This window comes from Panthera onca, chromosome A3, assembly GCF_046562875.1.
Source record: "Panthera onca isolate mPanOnc1 chromosome A3, mPanOnc1 haplotype 2, whole genome shotgun sequence".
Taxonomy (NCBI): domain Eukaryota; kingdom Metazoa; phylum Chordata; class Mammalia; order Carnivora; family Felidae; genus Panthera; species Panthera onca.
This window is the reverse complement of record NC_138341.1, coordinates 60500216-60524333: the sequence shown is the minus strand read 5'-3', so window position 1 is coordinate 60524333 and position 24118 is coordinate 60500216. Positions and strand designations below refer to the sequence as shown.

General features: G+C 41.6%; 1 protein-coding gene across 10 annotated transcripts in view; it reads right to left on the bottom strand.

Annotated features, from left to right (window-relative positions):
• Positions 1 to 24118, bottom strand: part of FAM161A (FAM161 centrosomal protein A) — a 62563-nt gene that overhangs the window by 1245 nt on the left and 37200 nt on the right. For 2 of the 10 annotated variants that reach the window (XM_081795277.1, XM_081795276.1), the window contains one exon: positions 12040 to 12595. In XM_081795277.1, coding sequence (XP_081651403.1) covers positions 12226 to 12595 — 370 coding nt within the window. In that variant the 3' untranslated portion in view covers positions 12040 to 12225. Of the gene's footprint in view, positions 1 to 4992; positions 5031 to 11442; positions 11518 to 12039; positions 12596 to 13260; positions 13317 to 14275; positions 14366 to 24118 lie in introns of those variants that run through there. The other 8 variants (XM_078444526.2, XM_078444528.2, XM_078444529.2 and 5 more) reach the window with 8 other exon arrangements.

Below are 24118 nucleotides of genomic sequence, written 5' to 3'. Positions count from 1 at the left end.
CAACCAACTGAGCCACCCAGGTCAGTAAATGTTTTTGAATGATATTTGCTAGCCACTCCTCTCGGCCCTAGGATATAGCAGTGAACAAAATAGATGATGTCTCTACACTTGTGGAGCTTCTGTTCTAGTGGAGGAAAGATAATAAATAAGCAAATAAATATATGACCTAATGCCTAGTAATGATAAATGCTATGTGGGAAAAGCACAGTAAGGGGACAGAGAATGACTGGGATTGTGAGGTGGCACCATTTTAGATATGGGAGTTAGGAAGGCTTCTCAGAGGAGGTGATAATTTGAACAAAGGTCTGAATGAGGCGAGAGAGCAAGCCTGGTGATTATCTGAGGAAAAAGTGTTTTAAGCAGAGGGATAGTCATGTACAAAGGCCCTGTAGTGGGATAGGACTTGGTGTATAAGAGGAGCAAGACGAACACAGAAAGGCCAGTGTGGCTTTGGAGTGGAATGTGTAACAGTGGAACCGTGGGATATTAGATCGGAGAGATGGGCAGGGCAGGAGCCAGATCATAAGGGACATTTTTGGTTAGGACTTGGCTGAAGAAAATGACATCAAGTTTCTACAAAGAATTTATAAGTGATCCCAAATTTTCTGAACTTTATCTAGTTAAAAGAAACAGAGAGGTTTTATGTATCTACCTTTCTCCATCCACACTCTTTTCTTCTTCCAGGCTGTAAGTTTTTAGTATGCTGTTCAGTTTTACAGATGGATGGTGAGTTTACATTGTTTCTTTTTTTTTTTAATTTTTAATTTTTAATTATTTTTAAAGTTTATTCTGAGAGAGAGTGGGGGAGGGGCAGAGAGATTGGGAGAGAGGATCCCAAGCAGGCTCTGCACTGGCAGCACGAAGCCTGACATAGGACTCGAACTCATGAACCATGAGATTATGACCTGAGCAGAAATCAAGAGTCAGATGCTTAACCGACTGAACCAACCAGGCACCCCTTTTTAAATTTTTGTAAATTTTATTTTAGAGAGAGAGTACACAAGTGGGAGGGAAGGGCAGGGGGAGAGAGAGAGAATCCCAAGCAGGTTCCAGGCCCAATGTGGGGCCTGACACAGGCTCAGCCCGCAACCCCGGGATCATTATGACCTGAGCTGAAATCAAGAGTCCGATGCTCAACCAACTGAGCCACCCAGGTGCCCCTAGGTTGTTTCTTCTAGTGAGAGTGGAGCTTGGACTTACAAAGGCTGGTAATGGTGTTGTCTTTAAATGAGTAGTACTGTTGTTTATCATGACATATTAAAGATGCATGAAAGATTCTGCTCAGCCCATGCTTGCTTGCTTTGTTTAGAGATTATTTAGGGAGATAGGAACTAGAAAAGACTTGCTCTGTGGGGTAATTTGTTTCCAGAATTCATTGCAAATAGAACATATGGTTACTTGCAAAGATGTGAAATGACTTCCTTTATATAGAAAACACTACTATGCACAAGACTTTTCTCTGTGGCCAGGCCACTCACATCACAGTATTATTTCCATTAGTGCATTTTTTAGAAGTCCTAATGATACAATTTTTTTTTAAATCTACCCAGACTATTAATGGCAGTTTTGGCAAGGGTTAATATCTGTTTCTAAGAATCAGACATTTCTGCTTTAGTGGATGTGTGTGTGTGTGTGTGTATATATATGTGTGTATATATATATATATATATACACACATATATATATATTCCTTTTTTAAAAATTGAATTTTATAAGATCATGCTCTAAAATCACCTGGACTTAGGGGAAAACAGGCCTGGTGTAAATTTAAAACAAATTTTTAATGTTTATTTATTTTTGCGAGAGAGAGAGAGAGAGAGAGACCACAAGTGGGAGAAGGGCAGAGAGAGAGAGGGAGACACAGAATCCTAAGCAGGCTCCAGGCTCTGAGCTGTCAGCACAGAGCCCGACATGTTGCTCGAACCCACAAACCATGAAATGACCTGAGCAGAAGTCAAATGCTGAACTGACTGAGCCACCCAGGTACTCCAGGCCTGGTGTAAATTTTTAAAATTCTATACAGTGTTGTAACCAGAGCACTAGTGAAAACAATAAGAATTCTGATAAAAAAAAATATTAGCACATTCAATCTGCCTGTGCATCTGCACCCACCTGCATACCCTGTCAGTTTTTGTAGCGCCAATCCCAGGGGCTCACACGGCCTCCTTTGAGATGTAGATACATGATGAAATTAGAGATATTCACCACAGGAAACAACTCTTCTGGAATTAAATGAAGTACATGTATGCCCAGCTTCTTCAACTGCCCTTTAGTCACCTTTTCAAGGATAGTTTAACATTAGGGAAAGATTGTGGCCCTTGAGGCCACTAAATTGCCACTACTTGTATTACAGAAAGTCATTTCTGGAGACGCCTGGGCAGCTCAGTTGGTTAAGCGTCCAACTCTTGATTTCTGCTCAGGTCATGATCTCACGACAACGTGGAGCCTGGTAAGGATTCTCCCTCTCCCTCTCCCCTCCCCACATGTTCACTCTCTCTCTCTATCAAAAATAAATAAATATTTAAAAAAAATTTTTTAAAGAATGAAAAAAATGGAAATGCTGAATATGTCTGTCAGGCACTGCATCTGGATGCATGTAAACAGACACCCAACTACAAATGGCTTTACCAAATAGGGATTTGTTTTTGACATGGTAAGAGTTAAAATGTGGGCAGTCCAGTCTGCTACAGCCGCTCAAGGAAGTCACTAAGGGCCCAGGTTTCTCCTAGCTCCATGGTCCTCCACTCTTAGGATGTTTCTCTCATCTTGATGGTGGCAAGATGGCTGCTCCACTGTCAAGCATCATGTCCATGAGTCAGGCAGGAAGAAGAGGGGAAAGGCAATGGGTATGTCCCCAGTCCACTGTTTATAGAATTGAGAATTGGCCAGAACCATGTTATATGGTACCCACAACTACCAGACAGTCTGAGAGTTCACTATTTTAACTGGGCCCAGAATAGAATTGTACTGTGAATAAAAACAATGGCTATTGGGCAAGCCACTTACAATGTTTGCCACACTGGCATAGTATGTATCTTAAGGATGCTAATCACAAATCTCATATTTATTGAACTCTAATTTCTTAGGAGGACTTAGGGTAGAAGCTCACAGGACACATTAATTCTTCTCGGTGGGGAAACATTAAAGAACACCACTTCAGGGGCGCCTGGGTGGCGCAGTCGGTTGAGCGTCCGACTTCAGCCAGGTCACGATCTCGCGGTCCGTGAGTTCGAGCCCCGCGTCAGGCTCTGGGCTGATGGCTCGGAGCCTGGATTCTGTTTCCGATTCTGTGTCTCCCTCTCTCTCTGCCCCTCCCCCGTTCGTGCTCTGTCTCTCTCTGTCCCAAAAATAAATAAAAAACAAACAAACAAACAAACAAACAAAAAAAAAGAACACCACTTCAAAAATTACCGGAATACATTCTGCAGACTCAACTAATGTTGATAAGGGACTTAGAGCAGTGTCACCAGGACTATAGGAATGTAACATAACTTTAAATTCAGAATCGAAATGACACACAAAAACTTGTATAATTTGCATTTTCCCTACAACTCCATATTTATGAACTGTATTAAACTGAATCAAAATACATAAGATACATAAATCAAACTGAACTTTCAACCAGAATAAAACTACTAACATGTTCTCTGGGTAAAATTTACTAATCCCTGAAAACTTGCTATAAAATGAATTTCTGGGGTGCCTGGGTTGCTCAGTCAGTTGAGTGTTCAACTTCAGCTCGGGTCGTGATTTCGCAGTTCGTGAGTTCGAGCCCTGCATGGGGCTCTCTATTGTCAGAGCAGAGCCTGCTTTGGATCCTCTGTCCCCCCCTCTCTCTCTGCTCCCCTCCCCCACTGGCTCTCTCTCTCTCAAAAATTAATTTAAAAAAAAAACATTTAAAATGAACTTCTCAAATGTAACTTTGTTATAGCATGTTCCCTTAAAACAAACTACATTTGATTTTAAGAGAACTAGATTTGAGAATCAGTTGGTGACTGTAGGGAACACAGTACTGACCCAGGATGCATTCTCACCTTGCTCTATCCCAGTAGCACCCCAGTCTTAGTTAGGCATCTGTCCTGCCCCTCCCCTGCAGCCCTGGTGCCTTAAGAGCAGCCGACTCCATGCCCAGCACCATGAGTGGTTTGGTCAGAAATGGGCATTTGTCAGTATAACAGGATTTCTATTATTAGTGGCCAAATACATTCTAACTAATAACATGAATGTTGAACAAATTACTTAACTGCCTAGCATCCCAATGTTTAATCTCTAAAATGGGGGTGATATTGTCTTCCCTATCTATCCAGCATAATCACTGTAAAAGTGCGGTTTTATTTTTAAAAAATGGACTCTATCTAGAAGGGGGTATTATGCCAAAATAAATAAAATAAGATTAGATTGCGTAGCTTGCGGCATTTCCTATAAACTATCATATTATTACCGTATTTTCAAATTATGGAAACTATTTTGAAAAACAAGTATTTCAAATAGATGCACTAAGTGAATGTCAGGATCTTTGAATTCGTACCACTGTGGACGTTTGCACTTATTTATTCATTCAACCGATGTTTATCGAGCACCCGCTGTGCACCAGTCACTAGAGTAGGTACTAGGGGTACAGTAATTGGCAAACTGCTTACAGACACTGCCCTGGGGGAGGTGCAGCTGCCAGTGACGCTGCTGCAGTGCCCAGAAATCTTTGGGCACCACAGACTCATCTCAGAGGCAGTGTCTGAGCAAGGCGGGAACACCACCAGTCTCATTATTTTTACCGCTAGGCTTTTTTTTGCTAAGCCAATGCCACTGGTATGATCACCCATCTGATTCATGAGTTACATTTCATTGAAGAGAAGTTGTTATAGAGTTGAATTTTTTCTTTTTTTATTAAAAGATTTTAAGTTTATTTATTTTGAGAGACAGAGTGGGGGAGGGGTAGAGAAAGCGGGAGACAGAGAATTCCAAGCAGGCTCCACAGTGTCGGCACGGAGCCCGACATGGGGCTCAAACTCACGAAACCGGGAGATCATGACCTGAGCAGAAACCAAGAGTCAGATGCTTAACCGACTGAGCCACCCAGGTGCTCCACTTCGGTCAGTTTTTTGTTTTTGTTTTTTTTTAAATTAACCCGTTCTCAAAAAAGAAATACGTAGCACTACTGAGATACTCAAAAGAATACACCCTGGGCTCAGAAATCAATTTCAATCCAGAAAGATGTTTCTGTTTTGATCCACAGTGGCCCAAAATATATTGAGGACCATTCTTTCCATTCTTTTGAAGGAGCCACCACTGCTTCAATTTAAGTGCATGCTGAGGTTCTATTTAAAATTTTACATAATTTTTCAGTTCCAGTTTACGAATCCGGCATTACTTTACAATGAGTCGGCTTCAGGGGCGCCTGGGTGGCTTAGTCGGTTGAGCTTCCGACTTCGGCTCAGGTCATGATCTCACGGTCCGTGAGTTCGAGCCCCGCATGGGGCTCTGTGCTGACAGCTCAGAGCCTGGAGCCTGTTTCAGATTCTGTGTCTCCCTCTCTCTCTGCCCCTCCCCCACTCATGCTCTGTCTCTCTCTGTGTCAGAAATAAATAAACATAAAAAAAATTTAAAAAAAAACAAGGAGTGGGCTTCAGATGTGGCTCTGACAGTAGTTGGCTCCTCTTATTCTATCCCTGTCATTGTGAAATGTTCAATTTAAACACCTGGGAAATGGGAAAATTAACCATGCCTTAAAATCAGGTAGAAGACCAGCAGCCTTGAATATTTAATACTGATTCTCAGATTTTATTTAGAAGTAAATCTAGGGAAAGAAGATTTTGTGGGTAATTGATGTTAAACAGTTTAAATCATGGGTATGTATTTTTCATCTGAAAGCAATTTTACCTTTCACGTCTTCTTGTTTGAAAGAATTGAATCTCACATTTGTCAGATGAAATTGCTACCTAAATTATCTAAGATGATTTTCACATTCTTTTGTGGAAATCAAATTTTGTAAGGTTGTAGAATTAATTTAGAAATGACAGTGGTTTGTGTTTTCTTCCAGGAGAGCTTGCTAATTGAACTTGAAGCATTAAATGTCCTCCTGAAAGCACTAAACCCAATGAAGTAACAAAAGCCCCGAGGACAAAAATTAAGCAAAGAAAGTTAGTTCTGGAAATGAAACTCTTGAAACCCCATGTTGAGAAAATAAAAGAGCAGGAAAAGAAAAAGAAATTAGAAAAAAAAATGACAGAATATGAGGCACTCATGAAAGGGAATGTTTTCTTGTTTAATTACCTATTTGGCTTTTCAATTACATGCACTGCAAAGATTGTACAAATGGGTTTTGAAGTTGTAAAATGTGTGTCTTTTCATTGTGTCTCTTCTCTCACTGCTTTAAAATGTCAAAATGAGGGGCACCTGGCTGGCTCAGCCAGTAGAACATGCTACTCTTGATCTCAGGGCTGGAAGTTCTAGCCCCACATTGGGTGTAGAGATCAGTTAAAAATAAAATCTTTTTTTTTTTTAAGTTTATTTATTTTGGGAGAGAGAAAGCGCAAGCAGGGGAAGGGCAGAGAGAGAGGGGAGGGAGAGAGTCCCAAGCAGGCTCTGCACTGCCAGCGCTGAGCCCGATGCGGGGCTGGAACTCATGAATCATGAGATCATGACCTGAGCTGAAGTCAGATGCTTAACCGACTGAACCACCCAGGCACCCAGAAGTAAAATCTTTTTTAAAAAATGTAAAAAGGAAAGGAGAACTCACCTTAGTTGTGTCTTACATGTGCAGGATTGCAAGCCCAGATGTCTATTTGGCCTATCCCAGAGACGGCTGTTCAGATTCCGGGCACATGTGGCCATGGAAGGGTCAGCTGCCTCTGGACACCACTGTTTGTTGTCAGGTGAAGTTTGAGCTCAGCACTGGTAGACATTTCAGGTATTCAGAAGGATACTGTTTGGGTTTGGGCTCCCCCAAAAGCAAGGCCTGAGACAGGGATTTGGGAGCAAGGGTTTATTTGGGAGGGGATTCTAAGAACTTGTGAAGAAGTGGGGAAGCCATGCGGCCGCTGCCATCTGGAAGGAGGGAGAGGGGAAATTGCCTTGTCTTTTCAAAGAAGTATTTTGAAGTTTCATTTATTAACAGTAAATGTACTTAAAGCTTCTTAATAATTGTTTACAGACAATGGAAAAAGTTTTCTTTTTAAAAAAAAATTTTTTTTAAATGTTTATTTATTTTTGAGACAGAGAGAGACAGAGCATGAATAGGGGAGGGGCAGAGAGAGAGGAAGACACAGAATCTGAAACAGGCTCCAGGCTCTGAGCGGTCAGCACAGAGCCCGATGCGGGGCTCAAACTCACAGACTACGAGATCATGACCTGAGCTGAAGTCGGACGCTTAACCGACTGAGCCACCCAGGCGCCCCAATAATGGAAAAAGTTTTCTAAAAATGCTCTGAGCCCAGGATTTAAGGTAGGCTCTTTCTTTCTTTTAGGCATGGTATGTCCTATTCAGCAAATTATAGTATTATTATATCTGAAATGCATGACAAGAATAAGTTTGGGAAGACATGGAAGGGGAAAGGTAAATTGTTACTCCAGGCAAAGGAAGAGGACAAAACCACTTGAAAACGAGGTACAGGGGTCCCTGGGTGGCTCGGTTGGTTAAGCCTCCCACTTCGGCTCAGGTTATGATCTCATGGTCTGTGGGTTTGAGCCCTGTGTGGGTCTCTGTGCTGGACAGCTCAGATCTGAAGCTCTGTGCTTCAGATTCTGTGTCCCCCCTCTCTTTCTGCCCCTCCCCCACTCACACTCTGTCTCTCTCTCAAAAATAAGTAAACATTGAAAAAATTTTAAAAATAAAAGAAAATGAGGTACATAGTTGGCTGGGTAGCTCACTTGGGTAGAATGTGATGCTGACAACACCAACATTGCAGGTTCGATCCTATCCCCAAACAGGCCAAGAAAGGCATGAGTTCAGATCTTTGACAAAAATTAATTTAAAATAAGATGAATGGCAAACAGGATTTGGCAGAATAAATTTGGTGGGTGGTGGTAATACCTGATCACCAACTAATTGTAAACAAGAAATATAATGTTGGTTTTCTCTTAAGTGTGAAATTTAAAATGGTTTGATCCTTCACTTCGTTTCTTAAAGGTTTTTACTGATTTATTTAAGTAATCTCTACACCAACATGGGGCTTGAACTCACAGCCCCAAGATCGAGACTGACTTGCTCTTCCGACTGAGCCAGCCAGGAGCCCCTGGTAGCTCCTGGATTTAGGACCCGGTACTGTGCTGAATCTGCGGACCTTTGCCCCTCCTTGGCTTCCTTCTCAACTCCATCTTTACATACCTGCCCCCAAATGTAAATGTTCTGCTCATCTCTGTCTTTGAGCTGTAAAATAACTCACTTATAAGTGAGTTAATAAAAATAATGAAGATGGATACTGCTAAGTAACAAAATTCAACCGAGTAAATTTGAAGATCTAATTGGCTTTATTAAACCATTCATGGATTGGGCAGCATCCCATCTAGTGAGTAGAGACATGCTCCAAGGAGTTACACAGAATTGAAGGTTTTTATAGAAAGAGGGTGGGGGTGGGGCGCCTGGGTGGCTCAGTCAGCTGGGCGTCCGACTTCGGCTCAGGTCATGATCTCGCGGTCTGTGAGTTCGAGCCCCGCGTCGGGCTCTGTGCTGACAGCTCAGAGCCTGGTGCCCATTTCAGATTCTGTGTCTCCCTCTCTCTCTACCCCTCCCCTGTTCATGCTCTGTCTCTCTCGGTCTCAAAAATAAATAAAAACGTTATAAAAAAAATTTAAAAAAAAAAAAAGAAAGAGGGTGGGGGTAAGAAAGATGTTTGGTAAAGAAAAGAACTGTTCCAGGAGAGGCTGCTTTTTAGAGGGAAAAGCATGGTGTCTTATCATGCAGATGACTTCATCTTCTTTGGGAGATGGAGGGGCCCTGGTGGCAGACTCACTGGCAGGGGCTGAAACATTCCTGGCCACTGCCAACAGGTTAAGACTGTGTTTCTGGGGGAGGTTGAAATTGCAATTAGATTATGTATTCAGGGGTGCTTGGGTGGCTCAGTTGGGTAAGCATCTTGATTTCGGCCCAGGTGATGATCTTAACAGTTTGTTTCATGGGATGGAGCCCTGCCTCGGGCTCTGTGCCGACAGCGTGGAGCTTGCTTGGGATCCCCTCTCCCCCTCTCTCTCTGCACCCCCCCCCCACTTGCCCACGCACCTGTTCTCTGTCTCTCAAAATAAATAGACATTAAAAAAAAAAAGATTATGTATTAAGCACCAGTGTGGGAACTCAGACTAAGTAATGCCACTTTGGGCCTGTGGGTTTTTTTTTTTTTTAACAATAGAAAATGCTGACACATATGAAACAATGACCCCAGGACACATTATACAGAGTATATGGAAACTCCTCCCTGTCACTGTTTCTCTCTCATCTTGGAAACACTCTTTCCTTGGCCTCTAAGGCACCACTGGCTGCTCCTTCTCAGCGTCCTTTGCTGACCCCTCACCCTCTCTTTAACCTCTCATCACTGGAGTAGCCCAGGACTCAGTCTTCTGACCTCTTCTCTCTCTACACATGTTCCCTATATGCTCTTGTCCAGTCCCATGACTTTAAATATTTATGTGTATTTCAGTGACTCCCAAACTGAGTATCTCTAGGCCAGACCTCTGTTCTGAATTCCAGACTCATATATCCAACTGCAAATTCAAAATCTCTCTTTGGATTTCTCCAATAAGCATCTCAAACTTTGCATGTCCAAACCTTTGATTCCTACCCACCCCATCTTAGTTTTAATTCCCCAAAGGGTGGACTCTGAAGACAAGGACTTAGAGCAGTAGCTGACTTGGGGAGTGGGGAAGATGGGTAGATTGTTTGCAAAGATCACGATCGTGATCCCTTCCTGTATGTCTGCTCCTCTGCAATGTGACTCTGACGTCCCTTCCATTAAGAAGTAGGATTTGTCTGGGGTGCCTGGGTGGCTCAGTCAGTTGGGCGTCCGACTTCAGCTCAGGTCACGATCTCACCGTCCGTGAGTTCAAGCCCCGCATCAGGCTCTGGGCTGATGGCTCAGAGCCTGGAGCCTGCTTCCGATTCTGTGTCTCCCTCTCTCTCTGCCCCTCCCCCGTTCATGCTCTGTCTCTCTCTGTCTCAAAAATAAATAAAACGTTAAAAAAAAAATTTAAGAAGTGGGATTTATCACTTCACCCTTTGAATCTGGCCCTGCATTGTGACTTCCTTTGACCAAAAGAATTCAGTAGAAGTGACACCATGAGACTTCTGACCCCAGGCCTCATGATGCTTTGTGGCATCCACTTTTGACCCCTTAGGACGCTGCCCTGAGACTGCCATGTGAAGAATCCCAGTCTATCCTTTAAAAAAAATTTTTTTCCCAATGTTTATTTATTTTGAGAGACAGAGCACACACACACATGGGGGAGGGGCAGAGAGAGATCGGCGCTTACAGAGCCCAATGTGGGGCTTGATCCCACGAACTGTGAGATCATGACTTGAGCCAAAATCAAGAGTCCAAAGCTTAACCAACTGAGCCACCCAGGCGCCCCGAGTCCCAGTCTATCCTAGTGGAGGATGAGAAGGCATGGGGAGTAGATGAGCCACTCAACCTGAAGCCTCTTAAATCAACCAGCTGACAACTAGCATCTACCATCTACCAGCAGAAATCATCTTAAACTATTCAAGCTGCCAGATGATTGTAGGCATGAAGTGACCTCAGCAAGGCCAGCAGAAGAGTCACCCAGCTGAGTCCAGACCAAATTGCTGATCCACAGAATTGTGAGCAAAAATAATAGTTTTAAGCCATTAAATTGAGGCAGTTTGTTATGCAGCAAAAGCTAACTTATACAGGAGGTTATCTCAGGATGTATAAGCAAAGAAATAGAGGAAATAAAAAAGAGGAGTGAGAAAAGTTAATAAAGGGTGTTTTAAGGAGCAGGTTACTACTGTGGGCAGTTGAAGCTCAGCCTAGCTGGACACCCTCTGAGAAATCTTGTAGAAGGCATCTCAGAACTGTCCCATCCAGGAAGAGAGAAGCTAGTTTATTTATCCAATAACCCCTTTCCCATTCCTCACTGGTAGAGGCATGCCTGGGAGGGTGAGTTCCCCAGCACTTTAGCTAGGCTGAATAAGTCCCCCGGCAACGGAGGAGTCCCTGAGGCAGGCAAGTAGAGGGGTGAGGGCGAACTGTGTGCCAAGCTGCAAGTGAACTCAGAAGTTGGCCAAGGAGAGGTGGAATAGGGCATCAATAGGGTCTAATTCCCCAAACCCAATTCTTCCCAAATCTTCTCTAATCCAGTAAGTGACAACTCCATCCTCCTGTTGCTCAAGGTAGAAACTCCATCCTTGGACTCATCAATTTATTTCACACTCCACACTAGAATCCTTTTAATGTTACCTTTAACGGATCCAGGATCCAAATATTTCTCATTATCTCCCCAACTACAACTCTAGTCAAAGCCATTATCATGTCTCACTTGGATTATGGCAGCTACCATCTCAGTGGTCTCCTATGGAACAGCCAGAATGACCATTTAAAGATGACCCTGGGGCAGGGAGGGAGAGTCCTAGGTTGACTCTACATAGGCCTGAAATCTCTTCACTTTCCAGACAATCAACATTTTTCCTCCCTCTAGGGATACATGGGGGATTAGCACACTATAGCTATAAATTATTGTTCTCTAGTAAGTCACACCAGGTTCTGGGGGGAACTTTCTCAGATTCCATAGAATTACAAAGTTATGTGGAAAAAATTTTGTCCACAAACCACACCAGCATGCTGCTTTACCATGTGCCGGGAGAGCAGAAGGGAACCTGTCTGTTGAACAAGGGGATCAGTTAGGACTAACATCTTGGAGACCAATCGTCCTACCCCAGGAGAGCACTCACAATGGGTCAGAAGCCTCTCCTCTCTGAAGCCATGTGCCCACCCTGTGAAAGGGGTGTGTGTGTGTGTGTGTGTGCGCGTTTCTACATCTATTCAGACATTTGATGATAAACCGATCTTTCTGCAGAGAGTGGAAACCAGGTGGTAAAATCCAAACATTATGTACTATATTTTGTGTAGGTAAGGCAGAACAACTGAATAATCCTTTGACTGGTCTCTAGGTCTCATGCTGTCCTGAAAATTCTACCATATTATTTTTCTTAAGGGAGATGGTCGGGGCAGGGGGGAGAAAGAACTAAATTAGGCTTAACTGAGGAATTTTGGCAAGTGTTTATAGATTACCTCCGTGGTGGAAAAACACGCACAGAGAGCCCCTGACAAGGTTTAAAAGGTTCTTTTCCAAGTAAAGTAGAGCAGGGAATGGAAAATCAGGCCCTAAGCCATGCTGTCTTGGATCTGTAAATGTTGGTTCTTCAGCTTTTCTTTCCCTTATTTCCCAAAGTCCCTCCTTTAACCTCTCCCTATTTTCTGTCCCTTCTTCCCCCCTACACCCTCTGTTACCCAGGGCAAACCAGTACTCCCAACAAAAAATAATGGAACTCCTATCACCTTCTTTCTTCTGTCTTGCAAATTTTGCATCCTTGGGCTTCTCCTGAAAATCAGTGTCTTCTCCTGAGCCCTTAATCCCATTTCTTCCAGATCTACAAAGAGGAAAGGGGAACTCAGGCTTTGCTTCTTCTCCCACGCCCACCTCTTGAGGAGGGATAAGCTCTGGATCTATTCCATGCTGGCTTTTTCCAGAGCACAGACTCAAACACCTCTCCACACCTAAAGACACATGTTCTTCTGAAGACCCACATCTGATCTACACAAAGAAGTCTTATTCCTATTAACATATTTCCTCATCATATTACTTTCTATTTGCCCTCCCCCTTGCCTGGGTCACATTAAAGCACTCTGACCTTGAATGGCAACAAAGGCATCTTTTCATTCTTTGCCCAAATCCCTAAGTATCACCAGGATCAGGGGTGGACTGGGGAACTCTGGTTGACCCTACCTCTAGGCTGCCCCATTGTAAACTGGGTTTATCAGCAACTTTGATGATATGTGCACCCTTCTTGACTTAGAACAAGTGGCTCTTCATTGTCTGCCCCATTTGCTTGGCAACCACATTCTTACAATCCCTCTTTATGCCAGCCACACTGACAGCCAGAGCAAGAGAGAAAGCAGGGGCCCAGACCAGTCACTTCCAAAATGGGATGCACACACTGGAATGGGGGGAGAACAAGACACCCCACAGGTGCAGAGAGAAACTACTGCTAGAAAATTTCTACTAATTTTGTCTTAAAAAGAAATAAAGCTTTACCAAAACTTAATATGTGGATTGTCATCGGCTCCTCACATGGTCCGGTCCTTGGACACCTAGAGCCGCAATGGGACAGCACCTTTAAATTTTGTTCACGTGGGGCACCTGGGTGGCTCAGTCTGTTGAGCATCTGACTTTGGCTCTGGTTGTGATCTCGCAGTTCCTGAGTTCAAGCCCCACATCGGCTTGCCGCTGTCAGCCTGTCAGTGCAGAGCCCGCCTCCGATCCTCTGACCCTCTCTCTCTGCCCTTCCCCCGCTTGTGCTCTCCCCAAAAATATAGAAATATTTTTAAAAATTTTGTTCACGTGGAACTTGTGGCTATGTGTCTTAGTTTGTGTGTGCACTGTTAGGTAGCTTCATAGATTATATTAGCTGTTTTCCAAAACCAAGCCTCACAAAACAGACAAGCAGCTTTAAAAGAAAATCCTGCAAAGAAACCTCCAATTAAGGATAATACTCTTAACACAAGCACAAAGGAACAAGAAAATACCAGAGTGTTTCCCCTGTACCTAATATGATCTCTTAATCAGCCACATAGGGGGCAAAAACAATGGTGATCTCATCAGTCTTTCTTAGAGTAAGCCAAAAAATTCAAAATTATCAAGAAGACTAGTGAAATAAGGAGTCATATCCACTGTAATACAATAACAAAATTTATCATATGTGAATATTGGATACTGAGCATTGAGCCTTATAGGGTATCTTTCTTAGCAAGACAGAAATTTAAGCCCAGCACTGAGATGCACTCAACTTGGAACCAATCTTTTAAATTGTTTTGTCACCAAGTATTCAACCAACATTTCCAGAAATAAGGAACCATATTCAATCACCTTCCTCTCACAGAGCAAAAGTTTTTACATGATTATTACATTAAAAAATTACTTTTAGGATAATGTTATATTCTAATCTTAATGTTTTAAATATCTATTTGTACACGTTTCATAATTATATGTTAGCATAGTAGCACACATGATAAACATTATATAAAAATATAAATATATAAAATAGGGGCACCTGGCTGGCTCAGTCTGTAGAGCATGCAACTCTTGACCTTGAGGTTTTACGTTCAAGCCCCATGTTGGGTACAGAGATTAAAAATAAAATCTGAAAAAATATATAAAAAAATATTTATAAGCTATAAGTATGAAATGAAATGTAATATTTAAATGTAAAGTATATAAAAATGAAAATACATTGGAGATGCATGGAGATGGAGATTCCTTTTCCTCATAGGGCCCACAATCATAAAAGGCTGCATTCCACTGCTGTAGGTGAGAGGTGACAATGATCTGGACTAGAGCCAGAGCAGTGGAAATGGAAAGAAGCAACCTGATCTCAGATATATTGTGGAGGGAGTTCCAATAGGACTTGCTGAAGGCCCGGATATAGGAGGTAAGAGAGAAAAAAGCAGGAACCAAGGATGAAAATTCCCAGGTCTCTAACTTGAGCAACTGGGAGGATGGCAATGCCACCTAATGGAAAAGCAAGAAAATCTGAATTAGTTTTGGACATGTTGCATTTGACATGTATTTGAGTCATGAAAAGGTAAGGCTCTGGAGAGGGGTCTCAGATTGAGGTACAGATTTGAGAGTTTTCAACTGTAGATACTATGGGAAAGGACAGTATCACCTATGGATACAAAAGAGGGCAAAGAAAGCAGAAAATCAGGACAATACCCAAGAGAAGAGAAAAACATTATGGAAGGAGAAATTCTCTGGCCATCTGGTCTCCTGAAACTCCACCAAAATGGCATTAAAGGAATAAAACAAGTATAAAACCACAAGAACAAAGAAAGCAAGAAAAGAAGCAAGTGGGGATGAATGTAGATAGACCTTGACAACATTTGGAAAGATGTAAACAGAAAAGAGATGTAGCAACTAAGGTAGAGGTCAGTAGCAGTTGTGGTCTTCATAGTGTGGGGTGCAAATGAATGATTTTGGTATTTCTAAGTGAGGTGGAAGAGAGGAGTCTCAGGAGAGATGAGGCAGTGCAGGTCTGAAGTCTAAGAGGTCTGGGAAAGGACAGGTGGTCTGCAAAGAGGTGACATCTCTGAGAATGATGCAGATGTTGGCAGGTATATACAAAATCTGACATCATTCATGGGATATAATATAGAATTTATACATTATAGAATATATTACAGAATATTTATATAAATATATGTAACATTTCTGGAAGAGTACACACAAAGCTGTTTTAAAAACTTAGACCCTTCTATATTATTGAGAGTATTTACCATGAACATGAAGTATACTTTTTTAAAAAAGACTCCTAAATACTGAGAACAAACTGAGGGTTGATGGGGGGTGGGAGGGAGGGGAGGGTGGGTGATGGGTACTGAGGAGGGCACCTTTTGGGATGAGCACTGGGTGTTGTATGGAAACCAACAGGACGATAAATTTCGTATTAAAAAAAAAGTATAGCACAATAAAAAAATAATAATAAATAAAGTTTATAAGTGATCTCTATGCCCAACACGGGGCTTGAACTCACGACCCCAAGATCAAGAGTCGCATGCTCCACCAACTGAGCCATCCAGGTGCCCCCCACCTCTTTTTAAAAGATGTTATTAAGTAATCTCTATGCCCAACATGGGGCTCAAACTCACAACCCCAAGATCATGAGTTGCATGCTCTACGGACTAAGCCAGCCAGGCGCCACCTAAGATACTTTTAAAATAATAAGTTTTTCAATAATTCCTCCTGATAGTTTTCATATCATGACTGTAACAACTTTCTTACTTTTACCTACCTAACATTACATTTGGGGTAATGTGTAATTTTCTAGATTCTGAAGCTTTTGAACACACAAGTTCCTGCATACCTTAAGCGGGATCTATTCTATAGACCAAAAAAACCTGTACCTTCCTTGAACAAAACTATTGTTCTGTTTCTAAGTCAACTTGGAACATGAATTGATTGTGTCTTCTGTTTTGAGGGTAACATTCCTTAAAGCGTAGGGTAGGGCAGTTGACCCAGCAGAGGACTCTGGTCCAGGTTTTGTCATTAACTAGTTGCATAATATTGCCTGGGTTATTTAATTTCTTCCTCTGCAAAATGGAAAGGATACTCTACCTGCCCCACAAGTTGGATGTGAAAATCCATTGATATAATGTGAAATACTTTAAAAACTACAGTTATACAAACAAAAAGATTCTTGTTTCTTATTTGCTGCTTTTAAACTCTCCTTTCCTCTTTTCTTAAAATGTCTACTTTCCAAGTGGTTCCAGAAGTGACGGTAGGGCCTGGAGAGCCTTCTCAACTACTGAACTCACCCAGGTGGTCTGGGATCAGAAACTAGGGAGGTTGGAAAGAGGTGGAACTAACAGCAGAACAGCATGAAATATTGGTTCACAGTCTCCTTGTGAGAGAAAGAAATGCTGAGGCAAAATACAATTTCTCTCCACTCCCCCGAGAATAAAGCAAATTGACAAGATCTCATCAAAAATATAGGACAAAGAGAAGTTCTGAAAATGTCTTGATGAGCAAGGAATAACAAAGAAAATGGATTGTATGGCACTCATTATTAATTCCACGAATATGTTCATAATGTCATTGATGTTACCTTTATTTAGTGGGCTGTTTTATATTGGTGAACATTTTTAGAAATGTACTTCATTTGGCTTCCTCCTGGCCTATTTTGGTTCCTCTGTCTCCATGTTTCTCATGAAGTATTTCAGTCCCTCATCCACACTTTCTCTTGGCATGGTTTTTAGGAACATAACGTTTAAGGTTGGCAAAAGGACACTGTGGCTTACTCAATCCATCTGAGCATTATTACAGTGCCGCAGGATAGCTCATTTCCATAATAAAATACACCATGTTTCTCTTTATTAATAACTCAGGATGATCAGGGGCACCTTGGCTGGCTCAATCAGCACAGCAGGCGACTCTTGATCTCAGGGTCGTGAGTTTAAGCCCCACACTTGGCATAGAGATTACTTAAAAAATAATAATTCAGGAGGAATGGAAATATTTGTTTGAGAAGGGCTCAAAGAAATTTGAGCCCTTTTTCTTCATAATGTTGATTTCCTGTTTTGCATTTCTTCTCTCAAAGATAAACATGGGGAATACTTTTCTTCCTGGAAAAAAGCAAGCATTCTTCAAGCAGAAGTAAAATATTGACCTCAGTGTACATGTTTAACATCACAGGCATTTGTAGCTTGTGGCAATTCAGAAATGTTACTTCTTTTCATAGTATATTTAATGGTGGGTTGCGTATATCTCTTGAATTAGGAACTGTGTTCTGCTACAGTTAAGACAAAACCCAAATGACTGAGGCTTAAACAGGAAACAACAAGGCTTAAACAAGAGTAACACGGCATCTCGAGGTTAGCAGTTGCTTAGTTGATGCTGTAGCTTAAAGGTGTGAGGACCCGAGTTTCTCAGATTATCCCTGGCTTTTTCCTCATGATACGATGATCTATGTATCATAGATCATAGATCTATAGATCATAGATATGCTGGCTCTAACCATCACATTCAAGTTCCAGGAAGGGAGAAGAAGAAAAAGAGAAAAGGCAAAGAGCAAAAGGCCAAGCCAACCAAATCTTTCTCTCCTGAAGGCCTTTCCTAAAAACCCACTCACTTCTCTCTGCATAGGACGGTATCACATTACCACCTAGCTGCAAAGAAGGCTGGGAAATATGATTCTGTTTTGTCTCATTTTCACCTGGGCATATTGCCACCTCCAGCAAAAGTAGGGGACTAATAATTAGGAAGAAAGGGAAAATACTTGGCCAAACAATTGGCAGTTTCTACCCTACCCTCTTTTTGGAAAAATATCACTATTTCATGACCATGTCTACAACCTAATAGTTATCTTCTAATTATAGCAACTACAAAAAATAACCTTCACAAAATGGTCCGCCTGCTGCTTTCAGTCCCTAGTGGACAGAGGTGTAGGGGCTGGTTTGAATTTCTCAGTGCTATCACTAAAGCAAGTCAGTTATCCTTCTTTTTGAGAAATGGTTTCTGATGGAAAAGTTATATACTCAAAACTCATCAGTGGGTCTTAACAGGATTTTTGTTTTTCTTTTAAAAGGATATTTTCATGGCTTATTTGTAATAGAATAGTTTTGGGGGGAAAAATTACAGCCCATACGTTAGAAGTAAGAATCTCCCTTATGAGCACTTTAGTACATAATGGAAGAAGACCTGGCTTTGAAATTAGACACACTTGGATTTGCACTGTGGGCTATTTACAAAGTCTCACAAGTGACCTTCCTGCTTTTACCCTTGCCACTTACAGACCACTCTCATCCAGCTGCAGAATGACCCTAAATGCTGTCATGTCATTTACCCAGTGGCTCCCCATCTCACTCAATGCTTCCAAGATCCCCTCCTTCTCTGTGCCCCACCCCCTGCCCCATGTCTTTCTCATCTCATCTCCAGCCTTTTCCTCCTCTTCCTCTGCTCCAGCCACCCTGGCCTCTTGGCTGTTCTTCAAACATCCAAGCACACTCCTCTCAAGAGCTCTGCACTGGCTCTTCCCTACCTGCAGTACTTTCCCGGCTGAAAACCCCTGGAGCCACCCCTTACCCTTTCAGGGTTTTGTTTCAAGGTCACACAGTCTAACCACTTCATTTAAATTTGTAGCTTGAGGGGCACCTGGGTTGCTCAGTCCATTAAGTGTCCAACTTCGGCTCAGGTCATGATCTCACAGTTTGTGGTTCCGAGCCCCATGTCAGGCCCTGTGCTGACAGCTCAGAGCCTGGAGCCTGCTTTGGATTTTGTGTCTCCCTCTCTCTCTGACCCTTCCCAGCTCATGCTCTGTCAATCTCTCAAAAAAAAAAATTTTTTTTTTAATTTAAAAAATAAATAAATAAATTTGAGCTCCCCCTCATCTCCCTTCTCTGCTTGTTACCTATAGCACTGGAATTTATCACCATCTTTCATTTCATTTCAGTGGTAAAAGGTGACTAACACTTTTACTCCAGTCCAGTATCTACTTTTAATTATTTTTTTCTAAGTAATACAGTGAAAAAAAAAAAATCAAACAGTTCAAAAAGTACACAGGGAAAATGGGTCTGGAGAAGAGGTAGTGGCAGTAGTCTAGTGTTTAAATCTTTCCATATCCACCCACATAAATTTTTTTTAATGTTTATTTATTTTTGAAAGAGAGAGACAGAGTGTGAGTGGGGGAGGGGCAGAGAGAGAGAGAGAGGCACAGAATCTGAAGCAGGCTCCAGGCTCTGAGCTGTCAGCACAGAGCCTGACGCGGGGCTAGAACTCACAAACCATGAGATCATGACCTGAGCCGAAGTCGGACGCTCAACCGACTGAGCCACCCAGGCGCCCCCCGGATCCACCCATATAAACAGACAATGACAAAACCAAAAACCTTCAGCTAACATCTACAATAAAATCAGGTGATAAGATACAGTCACAGATTCCAAAATGGAAAAAGAAGCTCGTGTTGTCAGGAAGACTGTAAAAGGAAGTAGAGAAGTCAAAGGCACTTTTGAAGGCACTGAGGATCTGATCTGAGAGTCCTAAAATTGCCATCAGGTACTTACCTGACAATTGAGCAGGCTGTTCTGAGAACAGCACAAGAAATGAGGACAGAATTTGCAGGCTCCCATATGAAGGTAAGTACGAAGATGACAGGAAGGTCTGAGAATGCTGGAGTGATTTGCAGGCCCGATATGACCAAAGGATCCTCCCAGGAAAAAGTCCCATGTTGAGGAGAAAAAAATTTAAGTAAACGCTACCCCTGATGTGGGGCTTGAACTCACCACCCCGAGTCCTATGCTCTACCGACTCAGCCAGCCAGGAGCCCGAGGGGAAATTTTTATGAGCAGGGACAACAGGAGCAAAGGAAACAGAAGATCCAGATAGAAGCTCATGGGTAACCAGAGTAGAAAATCTCAGAGAATTCAAGCCCTTATTTTATTTTAATAACATCATACAAACAACAGAGTTTAAATCTGTTGGAGGAGGCGATCTGCCCCGGGCCCTGAGTCCAAACACATTCTTGCTAGACATGCCAGAATGCAGCGTCCTGACCACTCTTTACCCGGGTCATTTTCTCAGGGTTTTGTTTGCAGTAAGCAACCTTGAGGGGTGAAGTAATGTCTCTCCCACCTCTACCTCCAGACAAATTACAGTCTTGTTTCCACCTACTACAAAAGTTGCAACTCCCCCAACGTCAGTGTTTTTCTCTTATAACACGGGCCACCGCAATGTGAAGGTACACAGAATGGTCCCTCTGGGTCTTCCCCATGGAACTTGGGGACAAAGGGAGCCAGCTCAAATGAACATCATGCTGACACTTCAGCTATTGCTTGCACCATGAGTAACAGTCCATTGTCTTTGACCCAGGATTCTCATGTCTTCTGTCAGCATCCATGAAATTGTGACATGCTAACTCATTAACATATACGAAGGGTAAAATCCTAGACCCTGCACAGTTCTTAACAGAAGCTAGAAAAGCTGTCCTGAGTTGCTTCTCTCTTCCTAAGAGTATGGTATAACTCATGTCACTTAAAATATTAGCAAAGGAAAAGGATCACAATTGAATCCTATTCAAAGTTGTTTTTTTTTTTTTGTTTGTTTGTTTTGTTTCATTTTAAATAAAAGAACAAGAGAAGAATAATGTCTCTTTGGACAATAAAGGCACATGAGAAAAAAAATACACATTTCATTTCCACAAAGGAAATGAAAACTATAGCCATCATATTTCAGAATGAGCTAAAAGAAAATGCTAAAAGCTATAAGAGAAAATATTAGTTACAATGAGAAAAATTCTGAAATAAAGTGATATGAAAAAAGATTTTAAAAGAAAGGTTAAAAACCCAGGAAAGATCAGAAGTAAATGAAAACAATCATTTCAAAAATGAAGACTAGAGAGAATAAATACAAAAAAAATAATGTGTTAAGGGGCACCTGGCTAGCTCAGTCAGTAGAGCATGTGACTCTTGATCTTGAGGTTGTATGTTTGAGCCCTGTGTTGGGTGTAGAGGTTACTTAAAAATAAAATCTTGAAAAATGTATTAAAATAAATAGGAAATAAAAATGAGAAAAATGTTAAAAATAAACTGGAGAAAAAAATAAAAAATTCATGAAGAAATGAAATCTTTAGAAGGTGTGCACACACACACACCCCAACATATATAAAGAGGTTTTTTCCCTTTCTTTTTGAGAGAGTGAGTGGGCAAGAAGAACACAGGGAGAGAGCGAGAGAGAGAATCTTAAGCAGGCTCCCCGCTCAGCACGGAGCCCAAAAGGGGGCTTGATCCCAAGACCCTGGGATCACAAAATCAAGAGCAGGACACTCTACTGACTGAGCCATCCAGGCACCTGTATAAAGAGATTCTTAAAGCAATGGAATAGAAAAAATATTAAAAACTATAATCCAAGAAAACTTCTCTGAGACAGAAGAAGACTTGAAACTAAATACTAAAAAGGTACACCACAGGGGCGCCTGGCTGGGTCAGTCAGAAGAACATGTGACTCTTGAGTTGTTGTGAGTTTGAGCCCCAGGTTGGGTACAGAGGTTACTAAAAAAAAATAAACTTAAAAAAAGAAAAAGGCACACCATATACCTGGGGAAACTGGGTCAGGAAGCCAACACTGAGATGCAGTATAGTAAAAGTATTGGACTTCAACGAAAACAAAAAATTTGGCTATCAGGCAAAAAGACAAAGTTATATACAAGGGCAAGAAAATAAGATTTCTATCAGACCATATGATATTTTATTCCAGAAGACAACAGAGACATATTTAAGACACTTTATGAGATAAAGCTTTTATATCCAGCCAAATTGATTTTCAAATATGAACACCATAGACAAGCAGTTGCAAAAAATGTTAAGGAATCAGAGAATATTCCCTCCATAAGCCCTCCCCTAAGGAATCTACCAGAGATGAGAGCTTCAGATAACCAAAGCAAGTGAAGAGACAATGGCATGAGGAATTATAGCAACAATCAGCAATGGTGGATCACATTGCCAAAGGAAAGATCATTAGATATCACCACCACCTATGAAGTATTCTTGTCAAAGACATCAAATATGGGGCTTAGTCAGTAGAGCATCTAACTCTTGATTTTGGCTCAGGTCATGATCTCACGGTTCATGGGATGGAGCCCAGCATTGGGCTCTGTGCTGACAGCACAAAGCCTGCTTGGGATTCTCTCTCTCTCCCTCTTTCTCTGCCCATCCTTGCTCATGCACACATACTCTCTCAAATTAAATAAATAAACATCAAATATGAATCTGATCAAGCCTAGATGTAACCACTAATTTACAGGAAAGACAAAGAACAAAGGAGCAGGGGTGCCTGTGTCGCTCAGTCAGTTAAGTGTCCAACTTCATCTCAGGTCAGCATCTCACAGTCCATGAGTTCAAGCCCCTCACTGGGCTCTGTGCTGACAGCTTGGAGCCTGGAGCCTGCTTCGGATTCTGTGTCTCCTTCTCTGTGTCCCTACCATGCCCATGATCTCTCTTTTAAAAATAAATAAAAACATTAAAAAAATTTACAAAGAACAGAGGAACACATTAAATGACAAAATTCATAGTGGGATACCCTACAGGACAAAAAAGGACCTGGTCTCTTCACCAACAAAATTGTAAGTAAAAAAGAGATGTATTTAAAAGAGATTTCAGAGACTTATTAACCAACTGCAGTGTTTGGATCCTGATTCAAATAGACTATAAAATGTGTAAGACAATAGGTTAAATGTGAACACTAGTAGATAACTGGTATTAAGGAATTATGCATTTTGTATGTGTGTTAAGGCACGAGAATTATTTTACAGGGAGAGTTTTTACCTTTTCTTTTTAATTTTGAAAAAATGTTCATTTATTTTTGAGAGGGAGAGGGACACAGTGCAAGTGGGGGAGGGTCATAGAGAGAGGGAGACAAAGAATCTGAAGCAGGTTCCAGGCTCTGAGCTGTCAGCACAGAGCCCGATGCGGGGCTCGAACCCACAAACTGCGAGATCATGATCTGAGCTGAAGTCAGATGCTTAACCGAATGAGCCACCCAGGCGCCCCGAGTTTTTACCTTTTCAAGATACATACTGGAATATGTACACATGAAATATGACTATGATTTGCTGCAAAACAATTAGGGAGTAGTGGATGGGAGTATAGAAGAAATAATTGTGAGTGGATAATTATTGACAATTGGCTGATGGGGATGTGGGGTTTGTGACCATTCACTCCACTTTTGTATATGCCCAAAATATTTTATTCTAAAGTTTTTTTTTTTTAGTATCAAGAAAAGATAGGTGTTTTACTCTTTTCTTGATACCAGGATACTCTAAATCTATGACTAGAAAATCGCTTCGAACAAGGATAAAGACTCATTTATATTTTTCTTCAATATATTTTGAAAAGGAAAACAAAACAAAACAAAAAAAAAAATAAGTCTTTCACTGCCCACACCCAGACTGTTTCCAGAGGCAAATTCTGCTACCACTTTTTGGTAATACCATCTTTTCAGAATTAAATATAAACACGTATATTATTTCTTGACTCTTGACAGTTGTATGTCAGATTTTATTATTTTTATTCTCAAATTTTTATCTCCTTCTCTTATTGAGATTTAGAACTTGGTAAAGACCACAAAGTCTTGGTTTTTACAGAAAGGACAAAAGTAGATGGTGGGGGAATTGGAGAAAGCTGGTCAAAAGGTACAAACTTTCCAGGGGCACCTGGGTGGCTCGGTTGAGTGTCCAACTTCAGCTCAGGTCATGATCTCACGGCTCGTGAGTTCGAGCCTTGTGTTGGGCTCTCTGCTAACAGCTCAGAGCCTGCAGTCTGCTTCAGATCCTATGTCTCCCTCACTCTCTGCCTCTTCCCCACTCATGCTCTGTCTCTCTCTCTCTCTCTCTCTCTCTCTCAAAAATAAA